This window comes from Geotrypetes seraphini, chromosome 10 (genome assembly GCF_902459505.1).
Source record: "Geotrypetes seraphini chromosome 10, aGeoSer1.1, whole genome shotgun sequence".
Lineage (NCBI taxonomy): Eukaryota > Metazoa > Chordata > Amphibia > Gymnophiona > Dermophiidae > Geotrypetes > Geotrypetes seraphini.
Window position 1 is genome coordinate 111,711,878 of NC_047093.1, and position 22,717 is coordinate 111,734,594.

General features: G+C 42.0%; 1 protein-coding gene across 3 annotated transcripts in view; it reads right to left on the reverse strand.

Moving 5' to 3' along the window:
• KAT2A (lysine acetyltransferase 2A) overlaps nucleotides 1–22,717 on the reverse strand; it is a 380,318-nt gene that overhangs the window by 227,026 nt on the left and 130,575 nt on the right. For 2 of the 3 annotated variants that reach the window (XM_033960566.1, XM_033960568.1), the window contains exons 5-6: nucleotides 17,838–18,019; nucleotides 8,594–8,785 (exon numbers count right to left, since the gene is read on the reverse strand). In XM_033960566.1, coding sequence (XP_033816457.1) covers nucleotides 8,594–8,785; nucleotides 17,838–18,019 — 374 coding nt within the window. The remainder of the gene's footprint in view (nucleotides 1–8,593; nucleotides 8,786–17,837; nucleotides 18,020–22,717) is intronic. The other variant, XM_033960567.1, reaches the window with a different exon arrangement.

Genomic DNA, 22,717 nt, shown 5'->3' on the forward strand with positions numbered 1-22,717 from the left:
TGTTCCTAGCATCTTTTAGCCTAGCAATTCCATTTTTTATCTTCCTCCTTTCACTAATATATCTGAAAAAATTTTTATCTCCCTTTTTTACATTTTTAGCCATTTGTTCTTCCGCTGTGCCTTCGCCAAACGTATCTCTCTCTTGGCTTCTTTCAGTTTCACCCTGTAGTCCTTTCTGCTCTCCTCTTCTTGGGTTTTTTTATATTTCATGAACGCCAACTCTTTCGCCTTTATTTTCTCAGCCACTAGGTTGGAGAACCATATCGGCTTCCTTTTTCTCTTGTTTTTATTGATTTTCTTCACATAAAGGTCCGTAGCCATTTTTATCGCTCCTTTCAGCTTAGACCACTGTCTTTCCACTTCTCTTATGTCCTCCCATCCTAACAGCTCTTTCTTCAGGTACTTTCCCATTGCATTAAAGTCCATACATTTGAAATCTAGGACTTTAAGTATCGTGCGGCCGCTCTCAACTTTAGCCGTTATATCAAACCAAACCGTTTGATGATCGCTACTACCCAGGTGAGCACCCACTCGAACATTAGAGATACTCTCTCCATTTGTGAGGACCAGATCCAATATCGCTTTTTCCCTTGTGGGTTCCTTCACCATTTGTCTGAGCAGAGCCTCTTGAAAGGCATCCACAATCTCCCTACTTCTTTCCGATTCCGCAGACGGAACATTCCAGTCCGCATCCGGCAGGTTGAAATCTCCCAACAGCAGAACCTCCTCTTTCCTTCCAAACTTTTGGATATCCACAATCAGATCCTTATCAATTTGCTGCGATTGAGTCGGAGGTCTGTAGACTACACCCACGTAGATAGACGTTCCATCTTCTCTTTTCAGATCAATCCATATCGCTTCTTCCTCTCCCCAGGTCCCTTGCATTTCGGTCGCTTGGATATTGATCTTTACATAGAGAGCTACTCCTCCACCTTTATGACCATCTCTGTCCTTCCTAAAAATATTATATCCCGGTATGTTTGCATCCCATCCATGTGATTCACTGAACCATGTCTCTGTGATAGCAACAATATCTAGATCTGCCTCTAATATCAGGGCTTGCAGATCATGAACTTTGTTGCTTAGACTGCGAGCATTTGTGGTCATCGCTTTCCAGCTATTTTTCAGCGATAATCTCCTTTTTCGTATGGAGAGTCAAAAAGGCTGAGGAGCCTTAGGAACAGCAGAATGCTGAGGTTTTTGTTGAGCCTTCTGTGGTGGCTGTCTCTTCGCTGGTTGTCTCGCAGCAGGAGCCTGCCTGGGAGTATAACGCCGCTGATAGATCAAGGGCGGTCGAGAAGGTCGAGACTGAGCAGGTTTAGGCTTGGGACGAAGGATGGACTGGAAAGATTTTTCATGGTCCGACAGCTTCTTCGTCACGGTCTCAATAGATTCATCAAACAAATCTGCACCCGCACAGGGGATGTTGGCAAGCCTGTCCTGGAGGTTCGAGTCCATGTCAATGGTTCGAAGCCAGGCTAAGCGACGCATGGCCATGGAACAGGCGGCAGCCCGTGCCGAAAGCTCAAAGGCATCATAGGAGGATTGCATCAGTTGAAGACGCAGCTGGGACAGCGAGGCGACGACCTCCTCAAACTCAAAACGAGCCTGAGATTCGATGTAAGGTGTAAACTTCCGAAGCACAGGCAGGAAGAACTCCAAATCGGTGGCAAAATGGAAGGTGTAATTGAGAACTCGGGACGCCATCATCGAGTTCTGGTAGATGCGCCGCCCGAACTTATCCATGGTCCGACCCTCTCTGCCCGGTGGCACTGAGGCATACAACTGGGACGGATGAGAACGTTTGAGGGAGGACTCGACCAACAGGGACTGATGGGAGAGCTGGGAGCCCTCGAACCCCTTATGATGCACCGTGCGGTACCTGGCATCCAGTTTGCCAGGAACGGCAGGAATAGAGTACGGTGTTTCAAAACAACGCATGAAGGTTTGGTCGAGGAGCTTGTGCAGAGGCAGGCAAAGAGACTCGGCAGGGGGATGAGGCAGATGCATGGTATCCAGATATTCCTTGGAGTATCGGGAACCCGAGTCCAAGGTAATGTCGAGGTCATCCGCCATCTGCCGTAGAAAAGACGAAAAGGACAACTGGTCCGCCAACACAAGCCTGTGGGTCGGACTGGATGAAGTCAATGCCTCTGGATCCAAGGAGACTTGGGATCGACAAGGAGAGAAAGAACCATATGCATCCTCGCACTCCGGGCCCGGAGGAGGGGAGATCTCCGAAGATGAATACCCCACACGAGGAAGTTTCTTCTGAGGCGAGACTGTAGAATGCCTAGAGGAATGCCTCGAAGAATGCCTGGAACGATGCCCCTCTCTGTGTATCGAAGGAGACCTGGACCGGCGATGTCTAGATGGTTCCCCAGAGGCCTCCAAGGAATAGATGGGGCTGGAGGGCGTAGAGCGAAGAAGATGGGCCGACGCCTCTCGAGCCGCGTTCCATGGGTCAAGAGGGGGTCTGGCATGGAAGGGACTGCGGAAGAATTCCTCCTGACGACGCTCAGGGCTTCGACCACCCGAAGGCACATCCCAAATTTCTTCGCCCTGAACGGGGATGGGTTCCAGAGGTGGCATGTCATTAAACGAAGCTCGCCTCGATGAACTGGCGGCCAAGCGCCGCTCCTCCTCCCCTAGCAGCGAGAGCGAGCGGGAGGAGGAGGGGCGGCTCGCCCCCACGAGGAGGGACTGCATGCCCAGACTGGATCATGGCAAGCCACTTGGGCCCCATGGTAGTCATGATATCAATGAATTGGGCCTCCATGATTGACCGCAGCGAAGCCGCCAAGGGGAGAGCAGCACTCGAAGTGGGACCTCCTGATCGGTCTTCGCGGTCCCGAGTGGTCGAGTGCTTAGCCTTAGAAGCTTAGCACTTTAATAACCACCGGGGGAATGATCTGAGGAGGTACCTGATCTGAGGAGACCGAAGCAGGCACCGGAGCAGGAGGCGGGGTCGAAGCCGGAACGAAGGAGGCCGGCTTCAAAAGACCCGATGCAGCAGGAGTAGAAGACAACTTCGCAGGTAAAGGCGAAGCGCTGGTCGAAGTCGAAGCCGAAGGTTCTTTAGAAGCTCCCATCTTGAACATCGACTCCCACAGGAAACAGCGACGCTTAAAAGCACGTGCTGTTAGAGTGGAACAAGGCCGGCACGATTTCGGAAGATGTTCTGGACCAAGACATTGCAGACAGCGTCGATGCGGGTCCGTCAACGAAATCGCGCGCTGGCACTTGATGCACTTTTTAAAACCGGTAATTGGCTGGGACATAGGCCGAAAAAGCTCTGCCGCTAGATCGAAGGAGCGGGGCCACAGCCACGCGGCCGACCTGGTCGAATCTCCGGAAGAAATTTTTTTTTTTTTTTTTTTGGAAAAATAAGAAAACAACAGAATGAAACACACGATTAAGAGAATACAAACTCAAAACCGCGGTACTAGAAGGCAAGAACACGGGTTCACTCAGCGCAGAGAGTTGAAGCAAACTTCTCAGCTCCGCGGAAAGAAAAGAACTGAGGAGACACGCCCGGTGCGGGAAGGCACTTGCGCATGCGCGGTGCGGGCATCTCGAAACTTCTGAAGTTTCTTCAAGCAAGTATGCTTGTGAGACGTCCGCATCGGGGCTCTGTCAGATGACATCACCCACTAGTGAGAATACCTGCCTGCTTGTCCTGGGATAATAGCAGTTTCATAAGTTCCATGTGCAGGACCCAAGAGACAGGCAGAGTTCCAGAACCTCAATGTGTGGAAGCAGGAAGGAGGATTTTAGATTTGATAGGAACTGGGCAACATTCTGGGGAAGGAGGAACCTATTCCATAATGATGGGCTCCACCTTAACCAGGGTGAAACCAGGCTGTTGGCATCAACATTTAAAAAGGAGACAGAGCAGCTTTTAAACTAGGAACTGGGGGAAGGCCAAACAGTAGCTCAAAAGTGCACGGTTTCAACTGAAAGGAAACTCCAGAGTGAGAGGGCATGGGATTAAATTAAGAGGTGATAGGCTCAGAAATAATCTAAGGAAATACATTTTTACAAAAAGGGTAGTAGATGCATGGAATAGTCTCCTGTCTAAGGAAATACATTTTTACAAAAAGGGTAGTAGATGCATGGAATATTATTATTATTATTATTCTTTATTCTTATATACCGCCATACCCAGTGAGTTCTAGGCAGTTTACATCAATTAGCAAATGATCTGCATTGACAAGTAGATTTACAACAAAATTTGAAGCAGATTTACAACAAATTACAAGCAGATTTACGATAAATTACAACGATTTACAATAGTCAGCAGTGAAATTAAAGCAATTTACAACTGTCTGCAATAAGGGGAAGATTTACATCAGTATAACAGAAATTGCAGGTTTGGTCGAACTAGATAAGGGAAGTAGAGAATGTGGGAGGGAGGGTCTGGTGAAGGAGGAAGGGGGCAGGGGTGGGGTAAGTGTTATGTGGGGTGGACGGAATATTAAGGGTTGTGTTTGCTGAATAGGTAAGTTTTTAGTAGTTTTCTGAAGGCAAGGTAAGTGGGGGCCTCGAGTATCATCTGGGCTAGCCATGGGTTCGACTTGGCTGCTTGGAAGGCGAAAGTTCTATCAAGGAATCTTTTGAGAGGACAGTGTTTTGGCGAAGGGAAGGTGAACAGTTGAATTCTGCGTGATGTCCTGTTATTGCTGTAAAGGTTAAAGTGGGTATTTATGTAACTTGGAGAAGAGCCGTTAATCGATTTGTAGCAGAAGCATGCGAATTTAAAAAGAACTCTAGATTCAAATTGTAGCCAGTGTAGTTGGTGATAGAAAGGGGTGACATGTTCCCATTTCTTTAGGCCAAAGATGAGGCGCACTGCGGTATTTTGGATTATTTTTAGTCTCCTGGTAGTTTTCTTTGTGGCGTTGAGGAAGATGATATTGCAGTAGTCGAGAATGCTGAGGATGGAGGATTGTACAAGTAGACGGAATGCAGTGTCATTGAAGTATTTTTTTATGGTGCGAAGTTTCCAAAGTACCGAGAAGCTTTTCCTAACGATGAGGTCAGTATGGTTATTTAGGGATAGGTTTTTGTCCAACGTGACTCCCAGAATTTTTATGGTCTGATCGAGGGGGAAGGTCACTCCTTTTAGTTGAATTGTGGTTTCCTTGATTTTATCTTTGGGGGAGGCTAGGAAAAATTTTGATTTGTCTCCTGGTAGAGGTGTTGGAGACAAAGACTATGTCTTTATTCAAGAAAGCGTAGGACAGGCACGTAGAATCTCCTAGGGAGAGGCAGAGATAATGGATGGGCTATTTGACCTTTATCTGCCATCATGCTTCTATCTTTCTATGTTCAGAACAAAATATCTTTAAAATATATCATCAAAACAGGGAAGATATGGCGCCCTCTTATCGAGGTTGCAATAGAGCCCATGGTAAAGTGGCCTCAAATACAAAGCAGACAGATTTTAAAGATTGCAAATTATCTATATCAGCAAGTTGTGAACAGGAAGGACAGACATTGTTTGAAATGGCTGCATGCAAATACCAGAAGCCTAAGAAAGGAAGAAGTGATATGGATAGCTCTGAAAAGAGAAGATGGAACTTCTATTTATGTAGATGTTGGATTGTATCGGAGGCAAAAACACATAGTAAAAAGCCTTTTTAGGTATATAAGAAGCAAGAAGTTGGGATGAGAATTAGTTGGGACCTCTAGATGACTAAGGGGTAAAAGGGACGCTAGAGAAGACAAGATCACAGCAGAGATTAAATGAATTCTTTGCTTTGGTCTTCATCAAGGAAGATATGGGGAAGACACCAGAGCCAGAAATGGTATTCGATGCAGAAGAGTCAGGGAAAATGCAATTTATCTTTAAAATCCAGCATGGTACCTGAGGACTGGAGGGTGGCCAAAGCAATGCTAATTTTTAAAAAGGGTTCCAGAGGTGATCCGGTAAATTATAAACCAGCGAAATTATAAACTGGGTAAAATAGTAGAGACTATTATAAAGAACAATATTAAATAGCATATACATAAGCATGGGTTAATGAGATAGAGCCAACATGGATTTAGTCAAAGGAAGTCTTGCCGCACCAATCTAATGCATTTATTTCATGGGGTGAAAAAACATGTGGATAAAGGTGAGCCGGTCAATACTGTGTATCTCAATTTCAAAAAGCATTGACAAAGTACCTCATGAAAGACTCCTGAGAAAATGAGAAAGTCATGGCATATGAGGTAATGTCTTATTATGGATGAAGAAATGGTTAAAAGATAGAAAATAGAGTATTTATTTATTTAAAAGACTTATATCCCACATATCCAACAATCTATGTGGGTTATAATATACATACACATTAAATAACAGTCTAACAAATCATATATATCATTCTATAAAATCTTTACAATAACAATCTACAATCCAAAAGCTTAAAATCAAATCAGAATTCAAATAGACCAACCACAGGTTCTTCTCCTCAAATATCAAAGGCTTCCTGGAAAAAAGTTTTCAAAGACTTACGAAAAGTTAAATACACTAGAATCTTCCGAATGCCATCAGGTAAGGAGGCATTCCATATTTGAGGGCCTAACACACTAAATATCCTAGAGTGAATAGTAGATTTAGCAATCAACTTTAATGAAAGCACTTCCAAAAGGTGCCGAGATTCTGATCATAATGCATGAGGGGGCACATATGGCGTTATTAAATTAATCATACCTTTGGTAATGAATGCTGGATGATCTTAAATACCAGTACCAAGATCTTAAACTGAATTCTCCAAGAGATTGGAAGCCAATGTAGCTTAACAAATAAAGGAGCTATATGTTTGTCATGAGAGATACCCTCCAATCACTCTTGCTGCTGCTTTCTGCACTATTTGTAAAGCCCTCAATATCTTCAAAAGAAAGCATAACAATAATCCAAATAGAGTAACAAAACATTGCATGATCTGTTAAAATTTCTGAAGAGAGTAACTTACGCAGCCTCAGTACTAGACAAACCTTAAAAAAGACCATCTTTACTATTGAGGCAATGTGCCAATGAAAAGACAAAGAGGAATCCAACAACCCCCCAAACTTTTAATCTCATGCTGTACTGGTATCTCCATTCCATCATATACAAACGTTATGATAAAATGTTTTATTTTTTTCATAATCTTGCCAGGTACTTGTGACCTGGGTTGGCCACTGTTGGCCACAGGATACAGGGCTTGATGGACATGCAGTCTGTCCCAGTATGGAAGTTCTTATGTTATGTTTTAAATGTTTTGACTCCAATTATTTCTTTGCTGTGCTGTCGAACCCAATATAAAAATTATTGGATCCTCCTGATGCTTAAGTCCCAGCAGTGAGCAAATCAAACCCATGTTTCCTCCAGAATTTTTTCTAAAAAAAGATAATATATAGTACATCCTCACATCCATTTTTTCAAACTCTTTCCAATGCATATCACTTCAGGTTAAGGATACTGTCCTCAATCTACCAGGGAAATGTATGTTGTCATACATTAGTATAAAGAAGATCTTTAAGTATATCCCTTTTACAATCTTATTATATTCACTTGGTATTATATAAAAAGGATCTAAGAGTATCTCACTTGTTAACTTTTATAATTCTTGCACCATTTACTTTAAAGATCACCTCTTCCGGTATATCAGAAGTCTAATACGAGGCTGGCCAACTTTTAGGATACCAAAATGCATTGTACCAAAGCACCTCACATCTTTAAGGGAGGGGATATCAACTTGAAATTAGGGGAGAGGTCCATCTACACTAAAAGCTGCACACTTTCAACCCCCTCCTTATCTGCAGTACTTAACGCCCTTCACTGTCCCTACATTCCATTCTGTCCTCCTGCAGTTCTGTTATTATAGTGCTTAAATTTTATTTTATTGTGTTTTACTTTAAGTATGTCTTGATTTGGTATGTTTTCTCTTACCCACTTTGAAGGTCTAACCATTTAGAAGGATATAAATATAATGAAATAAAACTCTCTCATTCTGTTCCTACCAGTCTTACTTTCTCAATCCTTGGCAATTTTTTTCTCTCTTAACCACCAATCATCGCTATCAAGTTTTTTTTTAATCCTCCCACCCTGACTCCACACTCCCCACCTCCCATTCTCATCCTCACTAGTTTTACTTATAATTCATCTACTCCAGATGGAAGTCATCATCTCGTTTCTCTTTTAGGATGGTGAGGTTGCTTACATCGCTCTTTTGCTCAGGAGACCTGATGATACCATCTCTTCTCTTCAGCCTATGCATCACAATAGTACTTCCACATTCCTTTGGCCTAAGTAGGCCAATGATGCTGTTTCCATTGATGTTTAGAATACTGCATTTTGTCCTACAGTAAATCAAACGTGGCCCACAATTTGCCACTCCTGATCTAGTAAATTGGAGGTGGTTATCTTTTGATCTAGGGTATTTTTAAAAAATTGTACCTCTTTTCAATTATCTGATATATAAAGCATACCGTTGCCAAATTTAAGACAATTAAGGTGCTTGTACATATAGTTCTCTGACTGGATGAAAAGCATATGGAAAAATACACACATACAGCCATACTATCAGAAACCCAATGTAGTTACCAAAATATAAAAATATTTTACTTTGGAAAGTGTGTTAGGATGAGTGTTCGCTTTTCAGGCACAAGCTTCTCCTTCTCTACACGGAACTTCTCCAGTAGCTGCCGGCGAGTGACTGAAAAGATGGACTTCAGGAGACTGCGGCCAAATATGTGCGTTGTCTCATAACGTGGGAGGCTGTCACAGCTCTGTGGGACATGACAGTAACATAGCCACCTACACAAAGCCAATGCAGTCAAATTTAGACATCTCAAGAAATTTTGGGAGGACTGCTACTCTCAACACTAAAGTTATATAATCATGGACAAAAATACTCAGCTTCAATATAATTTGAAACATCTCTTTTCTTTGCTATTCTATGGTTTTATGTTACATACATCCTTTAAAATTCACAAAGATATCTAAAGGGGTAGTTACTAAGCTGAAGTGAACTATCATATTTTTCAGCAGCATAAATTTACTGTCGGAGTCACTAATTTGAACTACTACAAGATAAGACTCTCACAGTAAATATTACCGTAATTGACATTGTTTCAGACAGAATAATTGTGCACACCTAGCTTCAAATAAAGCCGAGAACATGACCCAAGCTGGCCCATTATCCTTTAAAGAGACAGAGGTAATTTATTTCCATACTCCCTGATCCCTCCTAAGCAAAAACTACTCCTATCCCCAATCAGAAAACTCTCCAACCACAACCCTACAGCCCCATAAACTCCCTCCCTCTATCAAGAAAGACCTCAACTGCCCCCGCCCCCAAATTACTGGAAATACCCTTAGACATATCATGGCTATCCCTGCCAGCATTAAAATGCCATTTCTGATCCATAATAGTAGCTTCATGGTACTGCCACTAAGGGTGAAGATGCCTTGCCCTTATTTGAAAGTTTGACCCCTAGCAATAGTACCATAAGACACTAGGAGATAAAGATGCCATTTTTATGCTGACAGCTTATAAGGGAGGAACAACCAGAGACTACACTAGATTTGGGGTTGTATTCAGGAGATAAGACTCTTCTGTGTATCATAGAACCAAATTAACATGAATGTTACTGTCTGCAAAACAGCTTGGACCCAATATGGCAGTTTTCTATTCTGCTCATTTGTGAATGAATCATCAGATATGAAATGAATCTTGAGATCCAAAAAGTTTCTCCAACTGCAGATGTTGAGCCTTCAAAGAATTGTAACTTTGAACAGCGTCGACAAGAGTCTACTTGGTGCTTAGGACCAAGGCACTGAAGATACCAATTGTGTGGATCAGTGACTGATATGGCCCTGTTGCACCAAGAACATCTCTTGAAGCTGGAGGAAGGCTTCAACAGAGGGAAAACTGTCGTTGCAAGATCAAAGGAATCAATTTTTCCTCAGATGGGTGAGTAATTTAGTGACTGAAAAAGAGTTGACGCCGCTGGCCGGAAATCCAGCTGGAAGACTGAAGGCCTGAAAACTAAAAAGTAAAAATTTTGAGAAAAATTCCTGAGAAATTAAACTAGTATTATAGAAAATAAAGAAAAACGATCTAGGAAGGCACAAAAAAGGAATAAAATAGTGCAATTGGAGAGACTCTAATGACACACGTTTTCTTAGCTCTGCAGAAAACTAAGAACTGGTGGTCTCGTGAGCAGACGTCAGACAGGAAGGCACTTGTGCATGTGCGGTATGGGTAAAGTGACCATATGTCCCATTTTCAACCGGACTGTCCCGTTATTGGACTGGTCATCCCGTTGTCCTGATCCACCACTTTGGGATGCTGAAATGTCCTGTTTTCAGGGACAGCATCCCGAAGCTGTGCACGGGGACAACGGGACCGGCGATCACTTCCCCTCCCTCCCTGTCACGCTGATTCAAACCCCCGGTCCGCCGTCATTGCTTCTTGCCACGCAGAAGCCTTCTTCCCGACGTCAATTCTGACATCGGAGAGGAAGTTCCAGGCCAGCCAGGCAACGATTGGCTGACCCAGAACTTCCTCTCCGATGTCAGAATTGACGTCGGGAAGAAGGCTTCTAGGCGGCAAGAAGAAGGTGCAGCGGCGGACGAAGGGATTTGAATCGGCACAGCATGGAGGGAAGGAGGGAGGCTGGCAGGCAGCATCAGCAGACCTGGGGGGGTTTGAATTGGTCACTGGAGGGAGGGAAGGAGGTAGGCAGGCAGACTTTGGTGTGGCAGGGAGGGAGGCAGGCAGGCAGGCTTCGGGAGAGGGGGTGGGACAAAGGCTGGAAGGCAGTGAGGGGGATATAGGAAGGAGGCACTGAGGGCACTAAGGACATGGGAAGGAGGCACTGGGGGCACTAAGGACATGGGAAGGAGGCACTGGGGGCACTAAGTACATGGGGAGGAGGCACTGGGGGCACTAAGGACATGGGGAGGAGGCACTGGGGGCACTAAATACATGGGGAGGAGGCACTGGGGGCACTAAGGACATGTGAAAGAAGCACTGGGAGCACTAAGGACATGTGAAGAGGCACTAAGGACATAGGAAGGAAGGAGGAAGGGAATAGAAAGGGACAATTGTTAGGCCTGAGTGTAGAAAGAAAGAAAGGATGCACAGTCAGAAGGAAATGCAACCAGAGACTCGTGAAATCACCAGACAACAAAGGAAGGAAAAATGATTTTATTTTCAATTTAGCGATCAAAATGTGTCATTTTTGGGAATTTATATCTGCTGTCTATATTTTGCACTATATTTGTCTATAGTTACTGAGGTGACATTGCATATTTTAAAGTCATCTGCCTTGACATCTTTGAAAAACCCCCAAATATAAATGATAATTAACATTTTCTCTGCGTATAGTGTGCTTTGTGTTTATTTTATGTGTACATGAAAAATGAATGGAAGAAATTATGGGCGGGATTGGCAGCGGGACTGACGATAGATGTCCCGTTTTGATGAAAAAAATAAATGGTCATGTTAGGTATGGGTTGTCTCGAGACTTCTAAGGAAGTTAAAGTGACAGTACACTTTTGTACTGTCTGTATTGGGCTCTATTGATGACATCACTTGTCTGTGAGAATATGCTGCCTGATTGCCCTGAGAATATATGGTTTCTTTCAATCCCACAATTTCAAGTCTTTATCTGTTTTTGTGAGGTTCCTCAGGGAGTCAGTCCTCTCCACAATTTTCTTTCATCCGTGTCTGAGTATTCTGACATCTCTGATATAGCTCAAAGGTATCAACAGTTACTTTTTTGCTGATAATGTGCAATTGGTGTTTTTCTACAGATCCAGATTTTCCAAAGCTTTCTCCCCTCAACAACTATTTGTTAATATTTACCTGTTGCAGGCTCATCACTTGAATCTTACCCTCCAAAGAAGTCTTCAATGTAGATTATATGGAAACCCCTTCCACCTCATCTAGGATATCAACTACCTTTGGCTTCACCTCAAGATTCTTGGGCTCATTTTCAACTCTCAAATTTCTTCCATCTTCAGATTTCTTGTTACTACTAATACTTATCACTTATATAGCGCTGAAAGTTGTACCAAGTTAGGTTTAGGACCCACCTCTCTTCAATCTGGAATAACTCATGTGGTGTTCCTCAGGGTTCTCCACTTTCACCTACACTATTCAATGTTTATCTTTCATCATTGGGCTCATGTTTGAGCAACCTGGATGTAGAACTGTTTAGTTACGCTGACGACATTACTATTGTCATACCTTTTACTTCAGCCCTATCTCAGATTACAACTAAAGTTGAAATTGTAATGAAACAGATGGATTCCTGGATGCAAAAATTTAAACTCAAACTAAACTCTGGCAAAACAAAGTTTTTCGTGGCGACTGCTAGTAATATTTCTTCTGAACCTTCTATTAGTATAAATTCAACTCAGTATATAATTCATCCAACGATTAAAATTTTGGGAGTTATTTTAGACCAGCATCTTACAATGCATGCTCAGATAGATGCTGTAGTGCATAAATGCCACTTCACATTATGTAAATTACAAACAATTAGATCTTATTTTGAATTTACTGCTTTTTTAGATTACTGGTTCAATCGTTACTACTGAGTCTTCTCGATTATTGTAATATTATCTATCTGACAGTCACCAAGAAAGAATTAGCAAGACTTACAATAATACAGAATACAGCAGTCAGAATGATTTATGGCCTGAAGAAATTTGATCATGTTACACCCTTTTATCGCGAATTGCATTGGCTGCCAATGGAGGCCCGGGTATTGTTTAAACTAGGCTGTTTATGGTACAGCTCCTTCTTAGTCAATAGATTTTCTTTAGCATCATAGAGACATAGTAGAAGAACTCATCCTTTGTTTAATTTTCCATCTGTCCAGGGTTGCAGGAGTAAGAAATTTCTAAATCATACTTTGGCATTTCAGGCAGCTCTTCATGACAACGAATTCTGAATATTGTTGCTTATAACCCATTCCTATGGCCATTTTAGAAAACAATTAAATACCTATCTTTTTTCTAAAAATTTGACTGTTTAACGAATCATCTTATTTCATATAACATGTTTACTTTTATAACTTTTTGTAAACTGTGTTGAACTTCTGGTTAAGCGCTCAATAAGCACAATTTTATGCTATGTTACGCAACGCTGTACATTTTGACATTTATGAACGGTCCCTGCTCGGAAGTGCTTACAATCTAACTTGGACAGACAAGACATGACATATAAGGTTGGGGATGCAGAACCCAAGGTGAAAGGAGTTAGGAGTCAAAAGACACGGAGCCCGCTGCAAGGATTTGGGTAACTTGTTCCAAGCATATGGCGCAGCAAGGCAGAAGTGCTGGAGTCTGGAGTTAGCAGCTGAAGAAAAGGGCACAGAAAGGAGGGACTTACCAGCTGAGCGGAGCTCACAGTGGTAATCATAGGGAGAGATAGGTGAAGAGAGATAGTGAGGGGCAGCTGAGTGAGTGCATTTGGAGGTAAGAAAGAGGAGTTTGAATTGTATTCGAAAATGGATGGGAAGCCAATGAAGTGACTACATTGGTTGCCGATGGAGGCTCAGGTGAAATTCAAATTTGGATGTTTTTGCTTTAAGGTACTTTCCGGCCTAGCCCCCAGATATATAACTGACCTTTTCTCTTTCTCAACCAATCGTCTTAAGAGAAGCTCAAACTTGAATTTGGTTTCTCCACTGGTTAAAGAGATGTAAATTTAAAAAACATCAACATCTCTTCTCTTACCAGGCGGCGTTATGGGGTAAAGATCTAAAACAATTATTCATGCTTGCGAATATTTATAGGGAATTTAGGAGAAACCTAAAAACATATTTGTTCCTAAAGTACTTAGGCAGTTACACTGAACAATCTTTCCCCACAATAACTGATGGCTAAATCTCAACTCCACTAGTACTACTAAATCTGTAACTTTTTAATTATTGTAAACCGCATAGAACTTCACGGTACTGCGGTATATAAACTGTTATTATTATTATTTAGGAAAGGGGTAATTTGAGTAAAGCAGCTCTCCAGGAATATGAGTCATGCAGCAGAATTCTGGACAAATTGGAAACATAGAAACATAGAAAACGGTGGCAGAAAAGGGCCATAGCCCATCGAGTCTGCCCCTGCCAATTATCCGCCCCCCCTGAATTTACTCCCTTAAAGATCCCACGTGAGCATCTCATTTTCTCTTGAAATCCATCACGTTGCTGGCCTCTATTACCTGCAGTGGGAGTCTGTTCCACTGATCCACCACTCTTTCGGTGAAGAAGTACTTTCTGGAGTCGCTATGAAACTTCCCTCCCCTGATTTTCAGCGGATCAAGTTTCAAGTTTCAAGTTTATTATAAAATTTAATTAATCGCCTATTCCAGGTTCTAGGCGATGTACATCAGCAATTACAAAATTATATATATTTATAACAATTTAAGACACATTAAAATATCCGAAATATACATAACATAACTAGACAAACTTGAAAACAATAGGTAAGATGAGGAGTAGAAATACATTTCAATATAATAGAAACATTTAAGGATAAAAACAATGGGGAAAGGTAGGGGATTTTAAAATGATTGAAGAAGTTAGAATATAAAATATAAAAATCAATTAATCACTAAAAGCATTTTTAAAAAGGAATCCTTTAAGATTACTCTTAAATTTATCTAAAATTCTTTCTTCTCTCAAATAGATCGGCAAATTGTTCCAGGCTAGTGGGGCTGTAACTGAGAAAATAGTCTGTCGTCGTGTGCCTATAACTTTTAACGATGGGACAACTAATAAATGTTGATCAGTTGATCGTAATACTCTTGAAGTTTTATAGGGAATTAAGAATTTATAAATAAAAGCTGGAGTCTTTGATGTTATTGATTTAAAGGTAAGCAGGTTTAATTTATATATTATTCGATATGCAACTGGCAACCAATGAGCTTTCCGGAGTAAAGGTGTAACATGATCAAATTTCTTAGCGTTTTCAATCAATTTAATCGAGGTATTTTGAACAATCTGCAGGCGCTTGATTTCTTTTTGTGTTATTCCGTTAAATAGGGCATTACAATAGTCTATCTTTGAAATTACTAAAGAATGAATCAAAATATTCAGAGATTTTGGACAAAGAAATTTTTTCATTGAACGTATTTGGCGGAGATTGTAAAAAGTAGATTTCACGACTTGACTGATATGATCATGATACGTTAGTTTATCATCTAAAATTACACCGAGAATTCTAATCCTACGAATAAGTTTCAGAGAAATACCTTTAATAGTAATTGGATTAATAAGAGTGGGAATATCTTTCCATGGGAATAGTAAAACATTTGTTTTATCAATGCCCTCTGGTGGTCGAGGGACCCACGAGACAGAAAATATTATCTTCCGACTCGATGCGACCCGTCTCCCCTCTCTCTTCATTCCTCAAGTGAATACAGCCACAACTTTTTTAGTCTTTCTTCATACGTTAGATCCTTGAGCCCCGAGACCATCCTGGTAGCCATTCGCTGAACTGACTCGATCCTCAGCATGTCCTTACGGTAGTATGGTCTAAACGGAAGGCCTGAGAGTAATGAGTTGCAGCAGTCTAAGTGTGAGGTGATGAGGGCGTGGATAAGTGGTTTGGTAGTGTGCTCAGAGAGGAAGGGTCAGATTTTGGTATTACAGAAGAAAAAGCGGTAGGTTTTAGCAATGTTATATCTGGGCAGTGTTAAGTCTTGTTTTCAAGTTCTTTGACCTATTTAAGCTACTAAACCATTTATTCACAAAGAAGCCTTGTTTAACTTGATTTTTCATTTTACTAATCAGTAGGGTTAGATTAATGGCAAGCTGTTCGGACAGGGTAGAACAATTGGGTACCACATCCAAAAAGCTTGCTTTTATGCATTTTTCTTGTGAATGTCTTTATATTTGGGAATGTCAAAAAAAGATAAGACGTACTAAGGGTTAAAACGTCTACATAGTTAATTCTCAAAAAAATGTTTGATGTGTGGCAGTTTTGAGAATGGACATTTTTACTACTGAATTTCTGGATGTCTTTCTCAAAACGTCCAAACTCTGACTTAGACGTCCTATTGAAAATGCCCCTCAATGTGTATGTCCGATCATAAATCTCTAATAATCAAACAATATCATTGGTTATCAATCCTTTATCATGTTAAGATTTTGGTGCTGGGATAGTTGGCATGCTACAGGGGAGTTCATGTTCATCTTTCTAGTATGTCGATACCTTACTCCTCTGTTAGAATACTTCAGTTCTCCTTTAGCATAATTGGATTGTCTGTGAAAATCAGCATTTTATTATCTGGACCCAGTATTATAGAATTTGTTGCTTCAATATCTGCAATATGAGATGAATTTTAGGATTTAAGTCTGGACTGAAAATTCTTTTTCTTTGGCATTCCTAGATGTATAACTGAATCTTTCTGAAATAGTACCACTAATGTACAATGGATGGCTTGCATGCAGATGTGGATTGACAGCATCGCTATCTATTTTGCTTTTTTCTTCTCTATCATCATGTTGTAATCTTTTTCCCCTACTTTTATTGGTTTGCGTTATTGTAAACCACTTTCACTTTCTTTGAAGAGTGGAATAAAAAAGTCTGTCATAGGGGAAAACACCCTCCAGGGATTCAAGACAAAGTTAGACAAGTTCCTGCTGAACAAGGACATGCGCTGATAGGGCTAGTCTCGGTTAGGACGCTGGTCTTAGACCAGAGGGCCGCCGAGTGAGCAGACTGCTGGGCATGATGGACCACTGGTCTGACCCAGCAGTGGCAATTCTTATGTTCAATGAACAACAACAAAAGACTATCACTGAGTTTCTAATAAACAATCTCCTAATCAATATTCTCCTTCCCTACGTTCTAGGGGGAAAGAGGGAGTTGGCGGCAAGAAGGTTCCGGTCTCAGCAGCTCTGTGTCATGTGTGCAGGAAACTTCCATTCCAACAAGCTCGCCCTGGGAAATGAGAAGAAGCAGACCCAGGAGTTACACTCGCATTTTTTGGGGGGGTTTTTTCTGTCCGCCATCGGAAAGGAGGGTGCAAGGGTTGGGGGGCTGTTGGACTGGCGATAGGGAGGGAGGGGGCTGCTGGACTCGAGAGGGGGGGCTGTTGCAAGACGTGTGATCGCACCGAGGAGGGCATGGAGGCAACTCATGGCAGATACTTCACTGCGGGGACAAGGCCAGATACTTCACTGCGGGGATAAGGCCTTGTCTCCATACCCGCAGCAAACAGTCTTTTTTCCCCTCCATTCCTGCGGCTACTCACAGGTAACAGTTACCATGTCATTCTCTATTTTATAGTTGATGTGAATGAAAAGACAGGATGACTATATAATCTTTACTTGCCATCATTTTCTGTTTCTAAGTAATAATTATTGTACTTTCAACCTTGCTGGCTGTATACCTTGAACAGCCTTCCTTAATTAGTAAACCATACTCCCTCTCTGGCAAGAAATCTCCATTCTTAAGGTTCCTCTTAAACCTTAAATTCTGGATCTTTGAAGTTTAGTGTTCTCTATTCAACTACCCTTAATGTAAATGAAAATTAAAGTTGACTTCTTAAAACCTTTTATTGCTTTGTCTTTATCTTGACTAGAGTGTAGTTCCACAGTGCAAGGACTATCTTAAATGTTATCTACCAAAAAAATAGTAAAACCATACACCAGTTCAAATATTAAGCCAAAATACAATTTTAAAAATTGTACTGATAGGCTGTATAATTTATTTATATTTTTTATCTTATTAAACAGACTGGTGTAAGATTTTGTATGTTCATTTTTGTGATACCTGGCCTATACTGTATCTATATAGCACTGGGTACTCCCAATAGCATCATATAGAATAAGATGTTAGAATTTACCTGGTATAATTGACTTTGTAAGTAGCAACATCACTGTTCTGTGACCTTTGTCTAAATTGGGATGGTGTCTCCAGCTTCCAATAATTCAAGCAAAGCAAGAACATTTTAGAAAGTTCAGTCATGGTTTGTCTCTCCTTTGGCGGCAGATGACTAAATTTGTATTGTATAAAATTCAAAACACCCTACAGAGAACATGCAAAAACAATGTAAAAATAAAACACATTTTAGTAACAGGAATATGTGCCTGCTTTACTTGTTATCTGTCATTATCCATTTTGTACCTCTAAAAAACAAGCACTATATAAGAAGATTGCCTACATGACTAAAATTGAATACTGAAGATCTGTTCCTATCAAGGACCATCTGTGAAGTAACAGTCACTTCCTTCCTCATTAAAGCAAATCAGATGACTTCTGCAATATACCCAATCCCAATGGACATTCAAAAATCAAGCTACTATGGGGTAGACTTCCTTAAAGAGGTGGAGATGCTGAGAGGATCTGCTGAGGGGAAGAAAACTTCAGTGGTGAGTAACTTGCTAGGAAATCACATTCAAACTTGTTCAATGAATAATATCAATGTCTCTATTTTACGGTACTCTGTTTATCTTGCAAAGGTTGTTTAGAGAATAGTTTACCATTTAAAGTCTCTGTTAGAGCTTCACATAAAAGCTGTTTTAGAACTTAGCACATAAAGTTGCTATCTAGAGTTCATTATCTATTTAGAGCAAGCTTAGCCACTAAAAAAATAAAAGAAATCTCTATTACCCTATATATTCGAATATAAGTCGAGACCTCCATTTTTCCCCCCAAAAAGGAGGAAAACTGGTTGACTCGAATATAAAACGGGGGCTTAATATTCGATTGCCATGCCCTGCCAGGATCTGCACACAGTGTCCCTCCCTCACACCTTCCCCTGCCAGATTCTGCACCCAGCCCTCTTCCTTCTCTACCATGCTTTGCATCCAGCTCCTCTCACTCCCTGCCAGGCTCTGTATCCTGTCCCACCTTCCTACCCTGTACCCCCTCTGGTGGTCTAGTGGTAGGCTGGGACAGGAGGGATCCCTCCCGTCTGGCCGACTAACAATTTTTTTGAACATCCCCCCGCCCCCCGATACCTTTTTTTCACCGTTTGTAATCCCTGGTGGTCCAGTGGTGGGTGGGGTGGGGTTTTTTAAAAAAAATTGTTAGTTGGCCGGGATGGGAAATGGGAGGGATCCCTCCTGTCCCGGCCTACCAGGTCATACAGCAGGCTGGTTGAAACCTGCAACAAGTCCGGGAGGGGGTCAGGTGGTCATTGGGTGATGACCTGAATATAGGACAAGACCCCCATTTTTGGGCCATATTTTTGGCCCAAAAATCTCATCCTATATTCGAGTATATACGGTAATGAAAACAAGGATGGTACATAGCACATATAAAATTACAACATTATTACTACTTATCATTTATATAGTGCTGCCAGACATATGCAGCGCTGTACTAAGATGCATTTTATGCCTATGTGCTTAGCATTTATGAGTAGAGTATGACAAGCTTTAGTAAAAGGGTCTCAGTCAAGTGGTGTGATCCTTGTAACCCACCTAAAATTCTAATGAGGGTTTAGCAGAATATAAGATTACACATAACTGAAAAAAATAAAAATAAGTAATAACAATCAGTATAACATTTATAAAGCTTGTACATAAGAACATAAGAAGTGCCATCTCCGGAACAGACCCTAGGTCCATCAAGTCCAGCGATTTGCACACGCGGAGGCCCCGCCAGGTGTACCCTGGCATAGTTTTAGTCCCCATATCACTCTAAGCTTCTCGTAAAGAGAAGTGCATCTAGCTTACCCTTACCCATATTACTCTATGCCACTCATAAGGAGATGTACATCTAACTTACCCTTAAATCCTAGAACGGTGGATTCCGCAATTACCTCTTCTGGGAGAGCATTCCAAGTGTCCACCACTCGTTGCGTGAAGCAGAACTTCCTGATATTTATCCTGAACTTGTCCCCCCTTAGCTTCAGTCCATGTCCTCTTGTCCGTGTCACATTGGACATTGTAAATAATGTTTTTTCCTGCTCTATTTTGTCGATTCCTTTCAGTATTTTGAAAGTCTCGATCGTATCCCCTCGCAGTCTCCTTTTCTCAAGGGAGAACAACCCCTCTGCACCCTCTCCAGCAGTTTTATATCCTTCTTTAGGTATGGAGACCAATGCTGGACGCAGTATTCCAAGTGTGGTCTGACCATTGCTCTATAAAGCGGCATTATAACTTTTTCCGATCTACTCATGATTCCCTTCTTTATCATGCCTAGCATTCTATTCGCGTTCTTCGCTGCCGCCACACATTGCACCGACAGCTTCAGAGTCCTATCGATTAATACTCCAAGGTCCTTTTCCTGTTCGGTTTTTCCCAGAGTTGCACCTGACATACTATACTTGTGTTCCTTATTTTTTCTGCCTAAGTGCATCACTTTGCATTTTTCCACATTAAACTTCATCTGCCATTTATCTGCCCAATTCACCAATCGGCTCAAGTCACTCTGGAGTTCCTCACTGTCCTTCTGCGATTTGATGGCCTGGCATAGCTTTGTGTCATCTGCAAACTGGATGTTTCATCCAATAGGTCGCTGATGAAAATATTAAATAAGATGGGCCCAAGTACCGAGCCCTGGGGCACACCGCTAGTCACATTTATGCCCACTCTCTGCCTTCTGTTCTCCAGCCATTTGCCTATCCATCTTAGTATATCTCCTTCTATTCCATGGCCCCTCCGTTTCCTGAGGAGTCTTACATGTGGAACTTTGTTGAACGCTTTCTGAAAATCCAAGTATATAATATCCACCGGTTCTCCATTATCAATTTGTCTGTTCACTGTCTCAAAAAATTGAAGTAGGTTCGTCAAACATGACTTCCCTTTCCTGAATCCATGTTGGCTGGCTCTCATCAGGTCGTGTGTGTCTAAGTGCCGGGTTATGCTATCCTTGATCAGCGCCTCAATCATCTTCCCAGGGACTGACGTGAGACTCACAGGTCTATAGTTGCCCGGTACTCCCCTTGATCCTTTTTTAAATATCGGCGTGACGTTCGCTATCTTCCAGTCGTCTGGTATTTGTCTTGTTTTGATTGACAGGTTGGCAAGTTTTTGGAATAGTTCTCCGATTTCCACTTTTAGCTCTTTCAAGACTCTCGGATGAATTCCATCCGGTCCAGGAGATTTGTCACTTTTGAGTTTGTTGATCTGGCGGTAGATCTGGTCCAAGTCCACTTCTACTGTGGTAAGGCTGTCCTCTGTTACTCCTTTGAATACTTTCACTGCTTCTGGAATTGTTGCAGTGTCTTCCTTTGTAAAGACAGACGCAAAGAAGGAATTTAGTCTGTCTGCGATTTGGTTGTCTTCCTTGATGCACCCTTTCCTTCCCTGGTCGTCCAGCGGTCCCACCGCCTCATTTGCGGGTTTTCTCCCTTTCACGTACTTGAAGAAGGGCTTAAAGTTTTTGGCCTCCTGCGCTATTTTCTCCTCATAGCCCTTTTTGGCATCCCTCACCGCCCTGTGACACTTCTGATCATCCTTGTGTTTGTTCCAAGTTTCGGTTGTTTTCGTGCGTTTCCATGCTTTAAAGAAGTCCTCCTTTTCTTTTATGGCTTCCTTCACCTCTTTGGTAAGCCATGCCGGCTCTCTTTTGCCTTTGGTTTTCTTTGCTTTGGACATCCGCGGAATGTAGAGGCTTTGTGCTTCCGTGATAGTATTTTTCAGAAGGGACCATGCCTGTTCTACCATTTTGACTTTGCCCATTTTTTTCTTGATCCGTTGTTTCACCATGGCTCTCATGCTATCATATCTTCCCCTTTTAAAGTTTAAAGTCGTGGTTGAGGTTTTGGTACTTTTCCCCTTCCCGACATCGAGTTTGAAGTTGATCATGTTGTGATCGCTCGTCCCCAGCGGGACCGTGACTTCTACTTCCTTTGCTGGCCCCATAATGCCGTTTAGGACCAAATTCAAGGTGACGTTTCCTCATGTCGGCTCTCCCACCAATTGTTCCAGGAAGCAGTCCCCTAGCACCTCCAGGAACATTGCCTCTTTGCCACAATGTGAAGTTCCCGGGTTCCAGTCTATTCCTGGAAAATTGAAATCCCCCAAGATTATGACATTACCTGTCTTACATTCGTGTTTAATTTCCTCTATCATTTCCAAGTCTGTTTCTTCCACCTGTCCTGGCAGTCGGTAGTAAAGGCCAATCTTTGTGTCAGCACCGTTGTGTCTGGGAATCTTTATCCAGAGGGATTCCAGCTTCTCTTTCTCTTCTGTCATAGTCTCTCTCACAGATTCTATTCCTTCACGAACAAATAGGGCAATACCTCCACCTTTCTGCCCCACTCTATCTCTTCTGTACAGTTTGTATCCTTGTAGTACTGTATCCCAATTGTTTTCATCATTCCACCAGGTTTCTGTTATGCCAATGATTTCCAGTTCGTCATTCTTTGCTATTGCTTCTAATTCTCCCATTTTGTTTCTCAAACTTCTAGCGTTCGTATACATACATTTGAGTTCCCTTTGTGTTGCCTTCTTGGACTCTTTAAGCTTAGCAGTTTCCCCTGGTTCCTTCACGGCATCCTTTCTTGCTCCTGTATTGTCTCTCTTATATGCTTTGTGGTCGTCCTCTCCTGTGTCTGAGTAGATGTCTGTAGTTCCTTCTTTGGGACATCCTGTCGCCCGGACCATCGACTGGTGGTTGACTGTCGGCTTTCCCCTGTCCTTTAGTTTAAAGCCTTCTCGATGGCCTTCATGTTGCCTGCCAACACTTTTGCTCCTTCCTCGTTGAGGTGCAGTCCGTCCTTCCTGTAGTACTTGCTTCTTCCCCAGAACGCTGTCCAGTTGCGCATGAAGT